This window comes from Oncorhynchus keta, chromosome 3 (genome assembly GCF_023373465.1).
Source record: "Oncorhynchus keta strain PuntledgeMale-10-30-2019 chromosome 3, Oket_V2, whole genome shotgun sequence".
Lineage (NCBI taxonomy): Eukaryota > Metazoa > Chordata > Actinopteri > Salmoniformes > Salmonidae > Oncorhynchus > Oncorhynchus keta.
Window position 1 is genome coordinate 26955365 of NC_068423.1, and position 13592 is coordinate 26968956.

The 13592-nt window shown below is 44.7% G+C and overlaps 1 protein-coding gene and 1 pseudogene across 4 annotated transcripts in view; one reads left to right on the forward strand and one right to left on the reverse strand.

Annotated features, from left to right (window-relative positions):
- Positions 1–11730, reverse strand: part of LOC118382573 (equilibrative nucleoside transporter 1-like) — a 28087-nt pseudogene extending 16357 nt beyond the window's left edge.
- Positions 11731–11869: 139 nt separating this feature from the next.
- psap (prosaposin) overlaps positions 11870–13592 on the forward strand; it is a 41232-nt gene continuing 39509 nt past the window's right edge. For 2 of the 4 annotated variants that reach the window (XM_052494943.1, XM_052494944.1), the window contains exon 1: positions 11870–12030. In XM_052494943.1, the coding sequence (XP_052350903.1) occupies positions 11997–12030 (34 nt within the window). In that variant the 5' untranslated portion in view covers positions 11870–11996. The remainder of the gene's footprint in view (positions 12031–13592) is intronic. The other 2 variants (XM_052494942.1, XM_052494932.1) reach the window with 2 other exon arrangements.

Consider the following 13592-nt stretch of genomic DNA (forward strand, 5'->3'; position numbering starts at 1 on the left):
TAGAGCGAGAGGGAGAGAGGGGGGGGGAGAGAGAGAGAGATAGTGGGAGGGAGAGAGAGAGGAGAGAGGGGGAGAAAGAGAGTGAGAGGGAGAGCGAGAGGGAGAGAGGGAGGGGAGAGAGAGAGAGTGGGAGGGAGAGAGAGAGGAGAGAGGGAGGGGGAGAGAGAGAGAGAGATAGTGGGAGGTAGAGCGAGAGGGAGAGAGGAGGGAGAGAGAGAGATAGTGGGAGGGAGAGAAAGAGGAGAGAGGGGGAGAGAGAGTGGGAGGGAGAGAGGTAGGGGGGAGGGAGAGATAGAGATAGTGGGAGGGAGAGACATCACTTGTACAGCCATATCAAAAGTCATAAAATCTTAATTCCCAGGCACACCATCACCATTTACACCATCACCATTTACACCATCACCATCACCATTTACACCATCACCATTTACACCATCACCATTTACACCATCACCATCACCATTTACACCATCACCATTTACACCATCACCATTTACAGTGGGAGTGGGGGGGAGAGAGGGAGGGAGAGAGAGAGAGGGTGGGATGGAGAGAGAGAGGGAGAGAGAGAGAGAGAGAGAGAGAGAGAGAGAGAGGGGGGAGAGGGGGGGGGGGGGAGAGAGAGGGGGAGGGAGAGAGAGAGGGGAGAGGGGGAGAGAAAGGGAGAGAGAGAGTGGGAGGGAGAGAGGGAGGGGAGAGAGAGGAGAGAGGGGGAGAGAGGGAGAGAGAGAGTGGGAGGGAGAGAGGGAGGGAGAGAGGGAGAGAGAGGGAGAGAGAGAGTGGGAGGGAGAGAGAGGAGAGAGGGGGTGAGAGAGAGTGGGAGGGAGAGCGAGAGGGAGAGAGGGAGGGGAGAGAGAGAGTGCGGGGGGGAGAGAGAGAGAGAGAGAGAGAGAGAGAGAGAGAGAGAGAGAGAGAGAGAGACGGAGAGAGAGAGGGAGAGCGAGAGGGAGGGAAATAGGGAGAAGAGAGGGAGGGAGGGAGATGGGAGAGGGGGAGTGGGAGGGAGAGAGAGGAGAGAGAGTGGGGGAGAGGGTGGGATGGAGAGAGAGAGGGAGAGCGAGAGGGAGAGCGAGAGGGAGGGAGATAGGGAGAAGAGAGAGGGAGAGAGGAGAGAGAGTGGGAGGGAGAGCGAGAGGGAGAGAGGGAGAGGGGGAGAGAGAGAGTGGGAGGGAGAGAGGGGGAGAGAGAGGGAGAGAGAGAGTGGGAGGGAGAGAGGGAGGGGGAGAGAGAGGAGAGAGGGGGAGAGAGAGGGAGAGAGAGAGAGGGAGGGAGGGAGAGAGAGGAGAAAGGGGGTGAGAGAGAGTGGGAGGGAGAGCGAGAGGGAGAGAGGGAGGAGAGAGAGAGAGAGTGGGAGGGAGAGAGAGAGGAGAGAGGGAGGGGGAGAGAGAGAGAGAGATAGTGGGAGGTAGATCGAGAGGGAGGGGGGAGAGAGAGAGAGAGATAGTGGGAGGGAGAGAGAGAGGAGAGAGGGGGAGAAAGAGAGTGAGAGGGAGAGCGAGAGGGAGAGAGGGAGGGGAGAGAGAGAGAGAGTGGGAGGGAGAGAGAGAGGAGAGAGGGAGGGGGGAGAGAGAGAGAGAGATAGTGGGAGGTAGAGCGAGAGGGAGAGGGGAGGGAGAGAGAGAGATAGTGGGAGGGAGAGAGAGAGGAGAGAGGGGGAGAGAGAGAGGAGAGAGGGGGGAGAGAGGGGGAGAGAGAGTGGGAGGGAGAGAGGGAGAGGGGAGGGAGAGAGAGAGATAGTGGGAGGGAGAGAGAGAGGAGAGAGGGGGAGAGAGAGTGGGAGGGAGAGAGGTAGGGGGGAGGGAGAGATAGAGATAGTGGGAGGGAGAGACATCACTTGTACAGCCATATCAAAAGTCATAAAATCTTAATTCCCAGGCACACCATCACCATTTACACCATCACCATTTACACCATCACCATCACCATTTACACCATCACCATTTACACCATCACCATTTACAGTGGGAGTGGGGGGGAGAGAGGGAGGGAGAGAGAGAGGGTGGGATGGAGAGAGAGAGGGAGAGCGAGAGGGAGGGAGATAGGGAGGGAGGGAGAGGGGAGAGAGAGAGAGAGAGAGAGAGAGAGAGAGAGAGAGAGAGAGAGAGAGAGACACCATCACCATTTACACCACCACCATTTACACCATCACCATTTACACCATCACCATTTACACCATCACCATTTACACCATCACCATTTACAGATGTATATGAATCATTTACAGACATGGTAACGTGTACATATCCCAAAGGAGTCTATGAATTCATTTCAATACTACTAATCTCTTGCCTCAACTGCCCTTTGTGGAGGTGGACTTATTTATTTTACTAGTAAAAAATGTAGTAACAGGTATTTTTTTTATGATGACATATATCTGTAGATGTGTTAATCGTGAGATAAAAAGGTGTATCATGTCTTGCGATAGCACAGATCATGGAGAAGGCAGCGAACGTGCCCGCCAGGCCTTGCCCACTCATTATGGGTGTGGTGTATTTGGCGGGAAGAAGGCCTGCCATGCCAAACAGACTGCCCTGCAGGATAGCTCCAAAGGCTGGAGAAAGGTTTTTAAAAAATATAATAATAATAATAATAATAATAAACACAGTCAATAACACAGAGTCCAGTCATAGAAACATGAAGCCAACATTTAATATGCAGTTTGAGTGTTCAATAATGTTACTTCTCCGTTTTAAAAAGACATTTAGGTGACAGATAATTACTGTTTATGTCTTCTTGGCAGGTGAATGAATAAGAGCTATCAATAATCATCAATAAATCAGCGATTCCCAAAGTTTTTTCACGGGGTCCCCCCTTCCAGCATTGGGGAACATCCCGCAGGTTTTCATCAGGATCTCGCTGTACTTTGCTCCGTTCATCTTTCCCTCGATCCTGACTAGTCTCCCAGTCCCTGCCGCTGAAAAACAATCCCACAGCAATGATGCTGCCACCACCATGCTTCACCGTAGGGATGCTGCCACCACCATGCTTCACCATAGGGATGGTGCTAAGTTTTCTCCAGGCCAAAGAGTTCAATCTTGGTTTCATCAGACCAGAGAATCTTGTTTCTCATGGTCTGAGAGTCTTTAGGTGCCTTTTGGCAAACTTCAAGTGGGCTGTTATGTGCCTTTTACTGAGGAGTGGCTTCCGTCTGGCCACTCTACCATAACAGCCTGATTAGTGGAGTGTAGCAGAGATTGTTGTCCTTCTGGAAGGTTCTCCCATCTCCACAGAGGAACTCTGGAGCTCTGTCAGAGTGACCATCGGGTTCTTGGTCACCTCCCTGACCAATGCCCTTCTCCCTCGATTGCACAGTTTGGGCGGGCGGCCAGCTCTAGGAAGATTCTTGGTGGTTCCAAACTTCTTCCATTTAAGAATGATGGAGGCCTATTGTGTTCTTAGGGATCTTACCTTCGACATCATGGCTTGGCTTTTGCTCTGACATGAACTGTCAACTGTGGGACCTTATATAGACAGGTGTGTGCCTTTCCAAATCATGTCCAATCAATTGAATTTACCACAGGTGGACTCCAATCAAGTTGTCGAAACATCTCAAGGATGATCAATGAAAACAGGATGCACCTGCGCATAATTTTGAGTCTCATAACAAAGGGTCTGAATACTTCAGTAAATAAGGTATTTACCCATGCCCTACCAGGGGGCACGCCCCACAGTTTGGGAACCACTGTGCTAAATTAACTAAATGTAATGTAAAGACAGACCTTATTGAAGGGTGGCTGAGGTCTAAGTGTGCTTTCAGGACAACTCAAGGGGAAAATAATTGACTGGTTAAAAAGGAGGAAGGGGCCAAATAAGAGGCCGTAGGCTCGAAAAAAAAACTCACAGTTTATGATAACAATCTTGATCATGGTTAATGTGAAGAAAGGGCCCGCGGCCATGTCTATTTTCACCGCGAAGGCCGTGATAACAAAAACAGCACCAAAATAACCGCCAGGCTGCCCATGATCCGGAACTTTTGAGGAATCCTGGAAGTTAGAGAGTCGGGGGTCAAATAATCAGAGGTCAATCTTAGGTTGATCACACGTCGGTCCTCTGCCTGGTTAGTGCACTGTTAACATTACTGGGCCGAGCTATACAATTACTATGATATTAGCTTATCCCCAAAAAACATGAAGATCTATTATCATATTACTGGGCCGAGCTATACAATTACTATGATATTAGCTTATCCCCAAAAAAACCATGAAGATTTATTATCATATTACTGGGCCGAGCTATACAATTACTATGATATTAGCTTATCCCCAAAAAACATGAAGATCTATTATCATATTACTGGGCCGAGCTATACAATTACTATGATATTAGCTTATCCCCAAAAAACATGAAGATCTATTATCATATTACTGGGCCGAGCTATACAATTACTATGATATTAGCTTATCCCCCAAAAAAACATGAAGATTTATTATCATATTACTGGGCCGAGCTATACAATTACTATGATATTAGCTTATCCCCCAAAAAAACATGAAGATTTATTATCATATTAGCCCCCCAAAAAAAAAAAAAAAAACATGAACATTTATTATCATATTAGCTCACCCCCCCCAAAAAAACATGAACATTTATTATCATATTAACTCATCCACCCCCAAAAAAACATGAACATTTATTATCATATTAGCTCACCCCCCCCAAAAAACATGAAGATTTATTATCAAATTAGCCCCCCTCAAAAAAAAAAAAAACCATGAACATTTATTATCATATTAGCTCCCCCAAAAAAAAACCATGAAGATTTACTATCATATTAACTCACCCCCAAAACATGAAGATTTATCTTTTGGAGTAGTGCTTTCTAACGCATTAGGAAAGTCAAGATAGTGTTGGGCGTGTGGGGGGGAAGTGGTGGGCTAAACGAACCTGTGATGCAGGACTGAGTTGAGACAGGTGAAGATCAGTAAAGGCACCGTGGCACAAAGTGTCGATACGTTATTGTAACTGGCCTCCGTAGGACTACGCTCGTAGGGTTTGTCGGTTGATATTTGGGTGGGGTCTGAGCAACATGGCTGTTCTACAGTAACATGGCTGTTCTACAGTAACATGGCTGTTCTACAGCAACATGGCTGTTCTACAGCAACATGGCTGTTCTACAGTAACATGGCTGTTCTACAGTAACATGGCTGTTCTACAGTAACATGGCTGTTCTACAGCAACATGGCTGTTCTACAGTAACATGGCTGTTCTACAGTAACATGGCTGTTCTACAGCAACATGGCTGTTCTACAGTAACATGGCTGTTCTACAGCAACATGGCTGTTCTACAGCAACATGGCTGTTCTACAGTAACATGGCTGTTCTACAGCAACATGGCTGTTCTACAGCAACATGGCTGTTCTACAGTAACATGGCTGTTCTACAGCAACATGGCTGTTCTACAGCAACATGGCTGTTCTACAGCAACATGGCTGTTCTACAGTAACATGGCTGTTCTACAGTAACATGGCTGTTCTACAGCAACATGGCTGTTCTACAGTAACATGGCTGTTCTACAGCAACATGGCTGTTCTACAGTAACATGGCTGTTCTACAGTAACATGGCTGTTCTACAGCAACATGGCTGTTCTACAGTAACATGGCTGTTCTACAGTAACATGGCTGTTCTACAGTAACATGGCTGTCATGCACCACCCAGGTAGGTGATATCCATTAGAAGTGAATTCAATACAATAATGTATAAAATATTATGTAAAGCGCTTTGAGTACTTGAAAAAATGCTGCTCAAATGAATTATTCCAATGAATAGATAAGGGGGTATTTTTTATCTTACTTTTATTTAACTAGGCAAGTCAGTTAAGAAGAGATTCTTATTTTCAATGACAGTCTAGGAACAGTGGGTTGACTGGTCTAGGAATAGTGGATTAACTGGTCTAGGAACAGTGGGTTAACTGGTCTAGGAACAGTGGGTTGACTGGTCTAGGAACAGTGGGTTAACTGCCTGTTCAGGGGCAGAACAACAGATTTGTACCTTGTCAGCTCAGGGATTTGAACTTGCAACCTTGCGGTTACTAGTCCAACGCTCTAACCACTAGGCTACCCTGCTGCCTGTGAATTATCACAAGATAATATCCAGACAATCTGTAAAGTAACACTTGAAACATATTTGGAAATGAATACAGACTGAATACAGACGTCTCACTAAAAGCTCAGGCATTGTATTTCTGGTATGTATTCATTTATTGTTCAGTCTGAAAGTTGAGGATGAGAACTAATGTTGTGGCTCTACCATGGTGGCTGTCATGAAGAAGCTCCATGGCAGGAGAGTTCCTAAACCCAGCATGAAAAAGATCAGCCACACGCCATAGTTTCTGTTGGATGACAAGAGGACAGGAAGCAACTGTTACCCAGGTTTATTTGTGTAGTTAATATGACAATTTATACCATATTAATTTACGTAGTATGTAGGCCCACAAAGAAATGACAAGGTGAAATGGTAATTACTTGACAGATATGATACTACATTTGGGTTTAACTGTATCCAGGGACTATAGTGGGAGTCCCATAGGGTGGTGCACAATTGGCTGGGGTAGGCCGTCGTTGCAATTAAGAATTTGTTCTTCAACTGACTTGTCTAGTTAAATTAAACGTAGCAGCAAATTTCAACATTTTCTATAGGGCAAGATGTGACCACTAGGGGGCGATCCCGGACGCCCGGCTGACCTCATGGTGAGCACTTTCACCACAGTCCCTAAAGAGGTATCTCCCTTGGAGGAGCTCGTGACACACTTCCAATCCAAAGGCTAACCTATCGGGTACATTACCATTTGGTTCGCGTTACAATATAATTTGCCAGTAACCATAAAAAGAGGGACTAGCCAGAGTTTCACAGAAACTAGATACGGTATCTAAAACAGTTAAGATGTCACCATAAAAAGAAGGACACATAAACTAGGCTGCTAACTCACTTGTCTTCAGGCTTGTGGACATCCATAGTTTGTTTTCAGTGATGGAATGTCTATCACCTTTTTTTCCCCACAGCTCTGCGGCAAACCTGAAAACAAATGGAATGGATTGAAACACATCTCATGTATTTTGCCCTTCAGGCATGTCGAAAGAATTACAACAAAACAAACTCAAATTATTGTAGAATTCAACAACTTCAGAAAAAACAACGACCAGAGGGGTTTAGGGAATAACACCGGATTTACAATTCTACCATTACAATCTATCTGTAGGTTACTATTCATTCTGGTTATCTAATATTATTGCCCTCTTGTGGTCGTTATGGATACATTTCTAAGCATCCTTCACTATGGCTGAGTTTACACAGGCAATGCAATTCTGATAATTTTCCCTATTATCTGATTGGTAAACACTTTTTAAAAATCAAAAACATTTGGCAGGAATCTGTAGCCCACCTTTGTTTAAACATGGAAGCTGGTAGAAATTAAACTCACGGCCCACGATAAACGGGTAGCCTAAACTGTCGATAGTAACGCAGACAGTTTGACAAATTGGTGCGTTTTGACTAACTTTACTTTTTCCAGGGGACCTCTACGTAATATATATATATATTTTTACATTTATTTCACCTTTTATTTAACCAGGTAGGCTAGTTGAGAACAAGTTCTCATTTACAACTGTGACCTGGCCAAGATAAAGCATAGCAGTGTGAACAGACAACACAGAGTTACACATGGAGTAAACAATTAACAAGTCAATAACACAGTAGAAAAAAAAGAGTCTATATACATTGTGTGCAAAAGGCATGAGGAGGTAGGCGAATAATTACAATTTAGCAGATTAACACTGGAGTGATAAATGATCAGATGGTCATGTGCAGGTAGAGATATTGGTGTGCAAAAGAGCAGAAAAGTAAATAAATAAAAACAGTATGGGGACGAGGTAGGTGAAAATGGGTGGGCTATTTACCGATGGACTATGTACAGCTGCAGCGATCGGTTAGCTGCTCAGATAGCAGATGTTTAAAGTTGGTGAGGGAGATAAAAGTCTCCAACTTCAGCGATTTTTGCAATTCGTTCCAGTCACAGGCAGCAGAGAACTGGAAGGAAAGGCGGCCAAATGAGGTGTTGGCTTTAGGGATGATCAGTGAGATACACCTGCTGGAGCGCGTGCTACGGGTGGGAGTTGCCATCGTGACCAGTGAACTGAGATAAGGCAAAGCTTTACCTAGCATGGACTTAGATGACCTGGAGCCAGTGGGTCTGGCGCCGAATATGTAGCGAGGGCCAGCTGACTAGAGCATACAGGTCGCAGTGGTGGGTAGTATAAGGTGCTTTAGTAACAAAACGGATGGCACTGTGATAAACTGCATCCAGTTTGCTGAGTAGAGTATTGGAAGCTATTTTGTAGATGACATCGCCGAAGTCGAGGATCGGTAGGATGGTCAGTCTTACTAGGGTAAGTTTGGCGGCGTGAGTGAAGGAGGCTTTGTCGCGAAATAGAAAGCCGACTCTAGATTTGATTTTAGATTGGAGATGTTTGATATGAGTTTGGAAGGAGAGTTTACAGTCTAGCCAGACACCTAGGTACTTATAGATGTCCACATATTCTAGGTCGGAACCATCCAGGGTGGTGATGCTAGTCGGGCGTGCGGGTGCAGGCAGCGAACGGTTGAAAAGCATGCATTTGGTTTTACTAGCGTTTAAGAGCAGTTGGAGGCCACGAAAGGAGTGTTGTATGGCATTTAAGCTCGTTTGGAGGTTAGATAGCACAGTGTCCAAGGAAGGGACAGAAGTATACAGAATGGTGTCGTCTGCGTAGAGGTGGATCAGGGAATCGCCCGCAGCAAGAGCAACATCATTGATATATACAAAGAAAAGAGTCGGCCCGAGAATTGAACCCTGTGGCACCCCCATAGAGACTGCCAGAGGACCGGACAACATGCCCTCCGATTTGACACACTGAACTCTGTCTGCAAAGTAGTTGGTGAACCAGGCAAGGCAGTCATTAGAAAAACCGAGGCTACTGAGTCTGCCGATAAGAATATGGTGATTGACAGAGTCGAAAGCCTTGGCCAGGTCGATGAAGATGGCTGCACAGTACTGTCTTTTATCGATGGAGGTTATGATATGGTTTAGTACCTTGAGCGTGGCTGAGGTGCACCCGTGACCGGCTCGGAAACCTGATTGCACAGCGGAAAAGGTACCGTGGGATTCGAGATGGTCAGTGATCTGTTTGTTAGCGTGGCTTTCGAAGACCTTAGATAGGCAGGGCAGGATGGACATAGGTCTGTAACAGTTTGGGTCCATGGTGTCTCCCTTTTGAAGAGGGAAGCTTACCAATCCTTGGGGATCTCAGATGATACGAAAGAGAGTTTGAACAGGCTGGTAATAGGGGTTGCGACAATGGCGGCAGATAGTTTCAGGAATAGAGGGTCCAGATTGTCAAGCCCAGCTGATTTGTATGGGTCCAGGTTTTGCAGCTCTTTCAGAACATCTGCTATCTGGATTTGGGTAAAGGAGAAGCTGGGGAGGCTTGGGCGAGTAGCTGTGGGGGAGGGGGCGGAGCTGTTGGCCGAGGTTGGAGTAGCCAGGAGGAAGGCATGGCCAGCCGTTGAGAAATGCTTGTTGAAGTTTTCGATTATCATGGATTTATCGGTGGTGACCGTGTTACCTAGCCTCAGTGCAGTGGGCAGCTTGGAGGAGGTGCTCTTGTTCTCCATGGACTTTACAGTGTCCCAGAACTTTTTGGAGTTAGAGCTACAGGATGCAAATTTCTGCTTGAAAAAGCTGGCCTTTCCTGACTGACTGCTTGTATTGGTTCCTGACTTCCCTGCGCAGTTGCATATCGTGGGGACGATTCGATGCTATGGCAGTCCGCCACAGGATGTTTTTGTGCTGGTCAAGGGCAGTCAGGTCTGGAGTGAACCAAGGGCTATATCTGTTCTTAGTTCTGCATTTTTTGAACGGAGCATGCTTATCTAAGATGGTGAGTAAGTTACTTTTAAAGAATGACCAGGCATCCTCAACTGACGGGATGAGGTCAATATCCTTCCAGGATACCCGGGCCAGGGCGATTAGAAAGGCCTGCTCGCAGAAGTGTTTTAGGGAGCGTTTGACAGTGATGAGGGGTGGTCGTTTGACCGCGGACCCGTAGCGGATACAGGCAGTGATCGCTGAGATCCTGATTGAAGACAGCAGAGGTCTATTTGGAGGGAAAGTTGGTCAGGATGATGTCTATTAGGGTGCCCATGTTTACGGATTTAGGGTTGTACCTGGTGGGTTCCTTGATGATTTGTGTGAGATTGAGGGCATCTAGCTTAGATTGTAAGACTGCCGGGGTGTTAAGCATATCCCAGTTTAGGTCACCTAACAGAACAAACTCTGAAGCTAGATGGGGGGCGATCAATTCACAGATGGTGTCCAGGGCACAGCTGGGAGCTGAGGGGGGTCGGTAGCAGGCGCCAACAGTGAGAGACTTATTGCTGCAGAGATTAATTTTTAAAATTAGAAGTTCTAACTGTTTGGGAATAGACCTGGAAAGTATGACATTACTTTGCAGGCTATCTCTGCAGTAGATTGCAACTCCTCCCCCTTTGGCAGTTTTATCTTGACGGAAAATGTTATAGTTGGGTATGGAAATCTCAGAATTTTTGGTGGCCTTCCTGAGCCAGGATTCAGGCACGGCAAGGACATCAGGGTTAGCAGAGTGTGCTAAAGCAGTGAGTAAAACAAACGTAGGGAGGAGGCTTCTGATGTCGACATGCATGAAACCAAGGCTTTTTCGATCACAGAAGTCAACAAATGAGGGTGCCTGGGGACATGCAGGGCACTCTCATATATATATATAATAAACATGTACCATTCACATTTAAGTCCAATTGTAAGTAAATGAAGATAGGCAATAGGGCATCATCATTTAATTCAATTTCAAATTAAATCCATACTGATGACGTTAAGCAACCTCTGTACAAAATAACATCTTGAATCCCTGATTGAGTCACAACAGTAAAATAGAGAAACGAAAAGTATCAGTTCCGTTGGAGTAACATTATTATATAGACATTAACTAGAGCTTTGTGCTGTTGCGCCATATCGATCCCAACGCAACATAACCTTTATTTTGAGGAAATATGGCTGTTCTATATCACAATCCCACCCTGTAAAATAATAAATCACATCAAATAAATGTGATCTGGAACAATACGTTACATTACAGTAGTACGTTTACATATTCCCCGAGGAGAGGGACAGGGGTGATACCGAGTCAGTTGTACAACTGAACGCATTCAACTGAAATGTGTCTTCCGCATTTATCCTAAAACCCTCTGAATCAGAGAGGTCCCGGAGACTGCCATTATCGACATCCCGGTCTTCGGCGGCCGGGGAACAGTCGGTTAACTGCCTTGTTTAGGGGCAGAACGAAACATTTTTACCTTGTCAGCTTGGGGATTCGACCAAACAACCTTTTAGTTACCAGCTCAATGTTCTAACCACTAGATTATCTGCCGCACAGCCCCCTAAACTCCCAGGATGTTTAAATTTGAATATTTATTTGCATGTAAATGGGATAAATTGAGTACCAACCCTCAGTAGAAATCAAACCAAGTTGAATTAGATAAGTTGAATACAGTGATCGGTGATCTTATCATGTGCAAGTCGTGATTATAAATAAGAATTTGTTCTTAAACTGACTTGCCTAGTTAAATAAAGGTTAAATAAAAAAAAATGAAATGTGCTCATATTGTTCACCTCATAGGCTACTAGCTAAGGATCAATGTGATGAGAAATAAAGCGCCTATAGCCTTTTTAGTCAATGTGGGGTTGAACAATGAGTATGTTTGTTTACACATAATTGCAATTATGTTACTACATAATGATATACTATCTATGTTAAAAGCAAAAGACAGTAAATGGTTATTTGTGGAAACATCGATCAATCAAAGACGCCAGTGGTCAGCTGACGATGAGGCGTCCTATAAACAAAGACAGTAGAAGCTGTGTGATACAAACCAAGAGCAAGCACCCGACATTCACATACACCACGGAACAAGACGGACTCCGGACCGCTCCACCATGCTGTGCCTTGCTCTGGTTTTCGTCTCCGCAGGTAATATGATACAATGTGGAATGTAATGATTAGTTACATAATTGGCACTTTGTATCAAAGATGACTAGTTTTAAAGTTGTAGAGAGAAACAAAGTATCCAGGTTACTGTCGTTTCGTAAACAACACAGTAGACATTGCTAACTAACCAAGTCATTTAGCTTCGTCACTGATACATTTTAAACCTGTTCCTTCACTTTATGCATCTTCAAGATGTGTAGTTAACTAGCTGATGTTGCCGCATTGACTTTGTAGTAGCTGGCTAACGTTGGCTAATCATTTGTTGTGTTGTGACGCTTCCTAGGAGGCAGCAAATTAGCGCTAACGATGGCTAAATTATATATGAATCAAACGTTTGGACACTTACTCCATTTAAGGATTTCTTTATTTTCTACATTGTATAATTATAGCGAAGACTTCGAATAGGAAATAACATGGAATCATGTAGTAATCCAAAGTTTGTATTTTTATTTTTAACAAAATATTTTATGCTTTAATTTATTCAAAGTAGCCACCCTTGACAGCTTGGCATTCTCTCAACCAGCTTCATGAGAAAGTAACCTGGAATGCATTTCAATTAACAGGTGTGCCTTGTTAATTTGTGGAATTTCTTTCCTTAATGCATTTGAGCCAATCAGTTGTGACAAGGTAGGGGTGGTATACTGAAGGTAGGCCTATTTGGTAGAAGACCAAGTCCATATTATGGCAAGAACAGCTCAAATAAGCAAAGAGAAACGACAGTCCATCATTGCTATAAGACATGATGGTCAGTCAAGCCTGAAAAATGTAATGAACTTTGAAAGTTTCTTCATGTGCAGTTGCAAAAACCACCAAGTGCTATGATGAAACTGACTCTCATGAGGACCGCCACAGGAAAGGAATACCCAGAGTTACCTCTGCTGCAGAGGATAATTTCATTAGAGTTATCAGCCTCAGATATCGGCAATTAACTTCACCTCAGATTGCAGCCCAAATAGAGTTCAAGTAACACACATCTCAACATCAACTGTTCATTGGAGACTGTGTGAATCAGGCCTTCATGGTCAAATTGCTGCAAGGAAACCACTACTAATGGACACCAATAACAAGAGACTTGCTTGGGCCTAGAAATGCAACCAATGGACATTAAACCAGTGGAAATCTGTCCTTTGGTCTGATGAGTCTGAGTTTTTAGTTCCAACCGCTGTTTCTTTTGTGAGATGCAGAGTTGGTTAACGGATGATCTCCGCATGTGTGGTTCCCAGCATGTCGGGGTAGGTGTTATGCTGTTAGTGACACGGTGTTATATATATATTTAAGAATTCAAGGCACACTTAACCAGCAATGCTACCACAGCGTTCTGCAGCGATACGCCATCCCATCTGTGTTGTGCTTAGTGGGACGATCATTTGTTTTTCGACAGGACAATGACCCAACACCCCTCCGGGCTGTGGCGGTCCTCATGCTAGCTATTTTTTTATTTATTTTTTTAGCTCAGACATTGGTGTGATGCATTTAGAATAAATACAGTATCTAGTTAGGCCAATGTATTTCTTACACCTGTTTTTTAAAACGTTTTTATTACA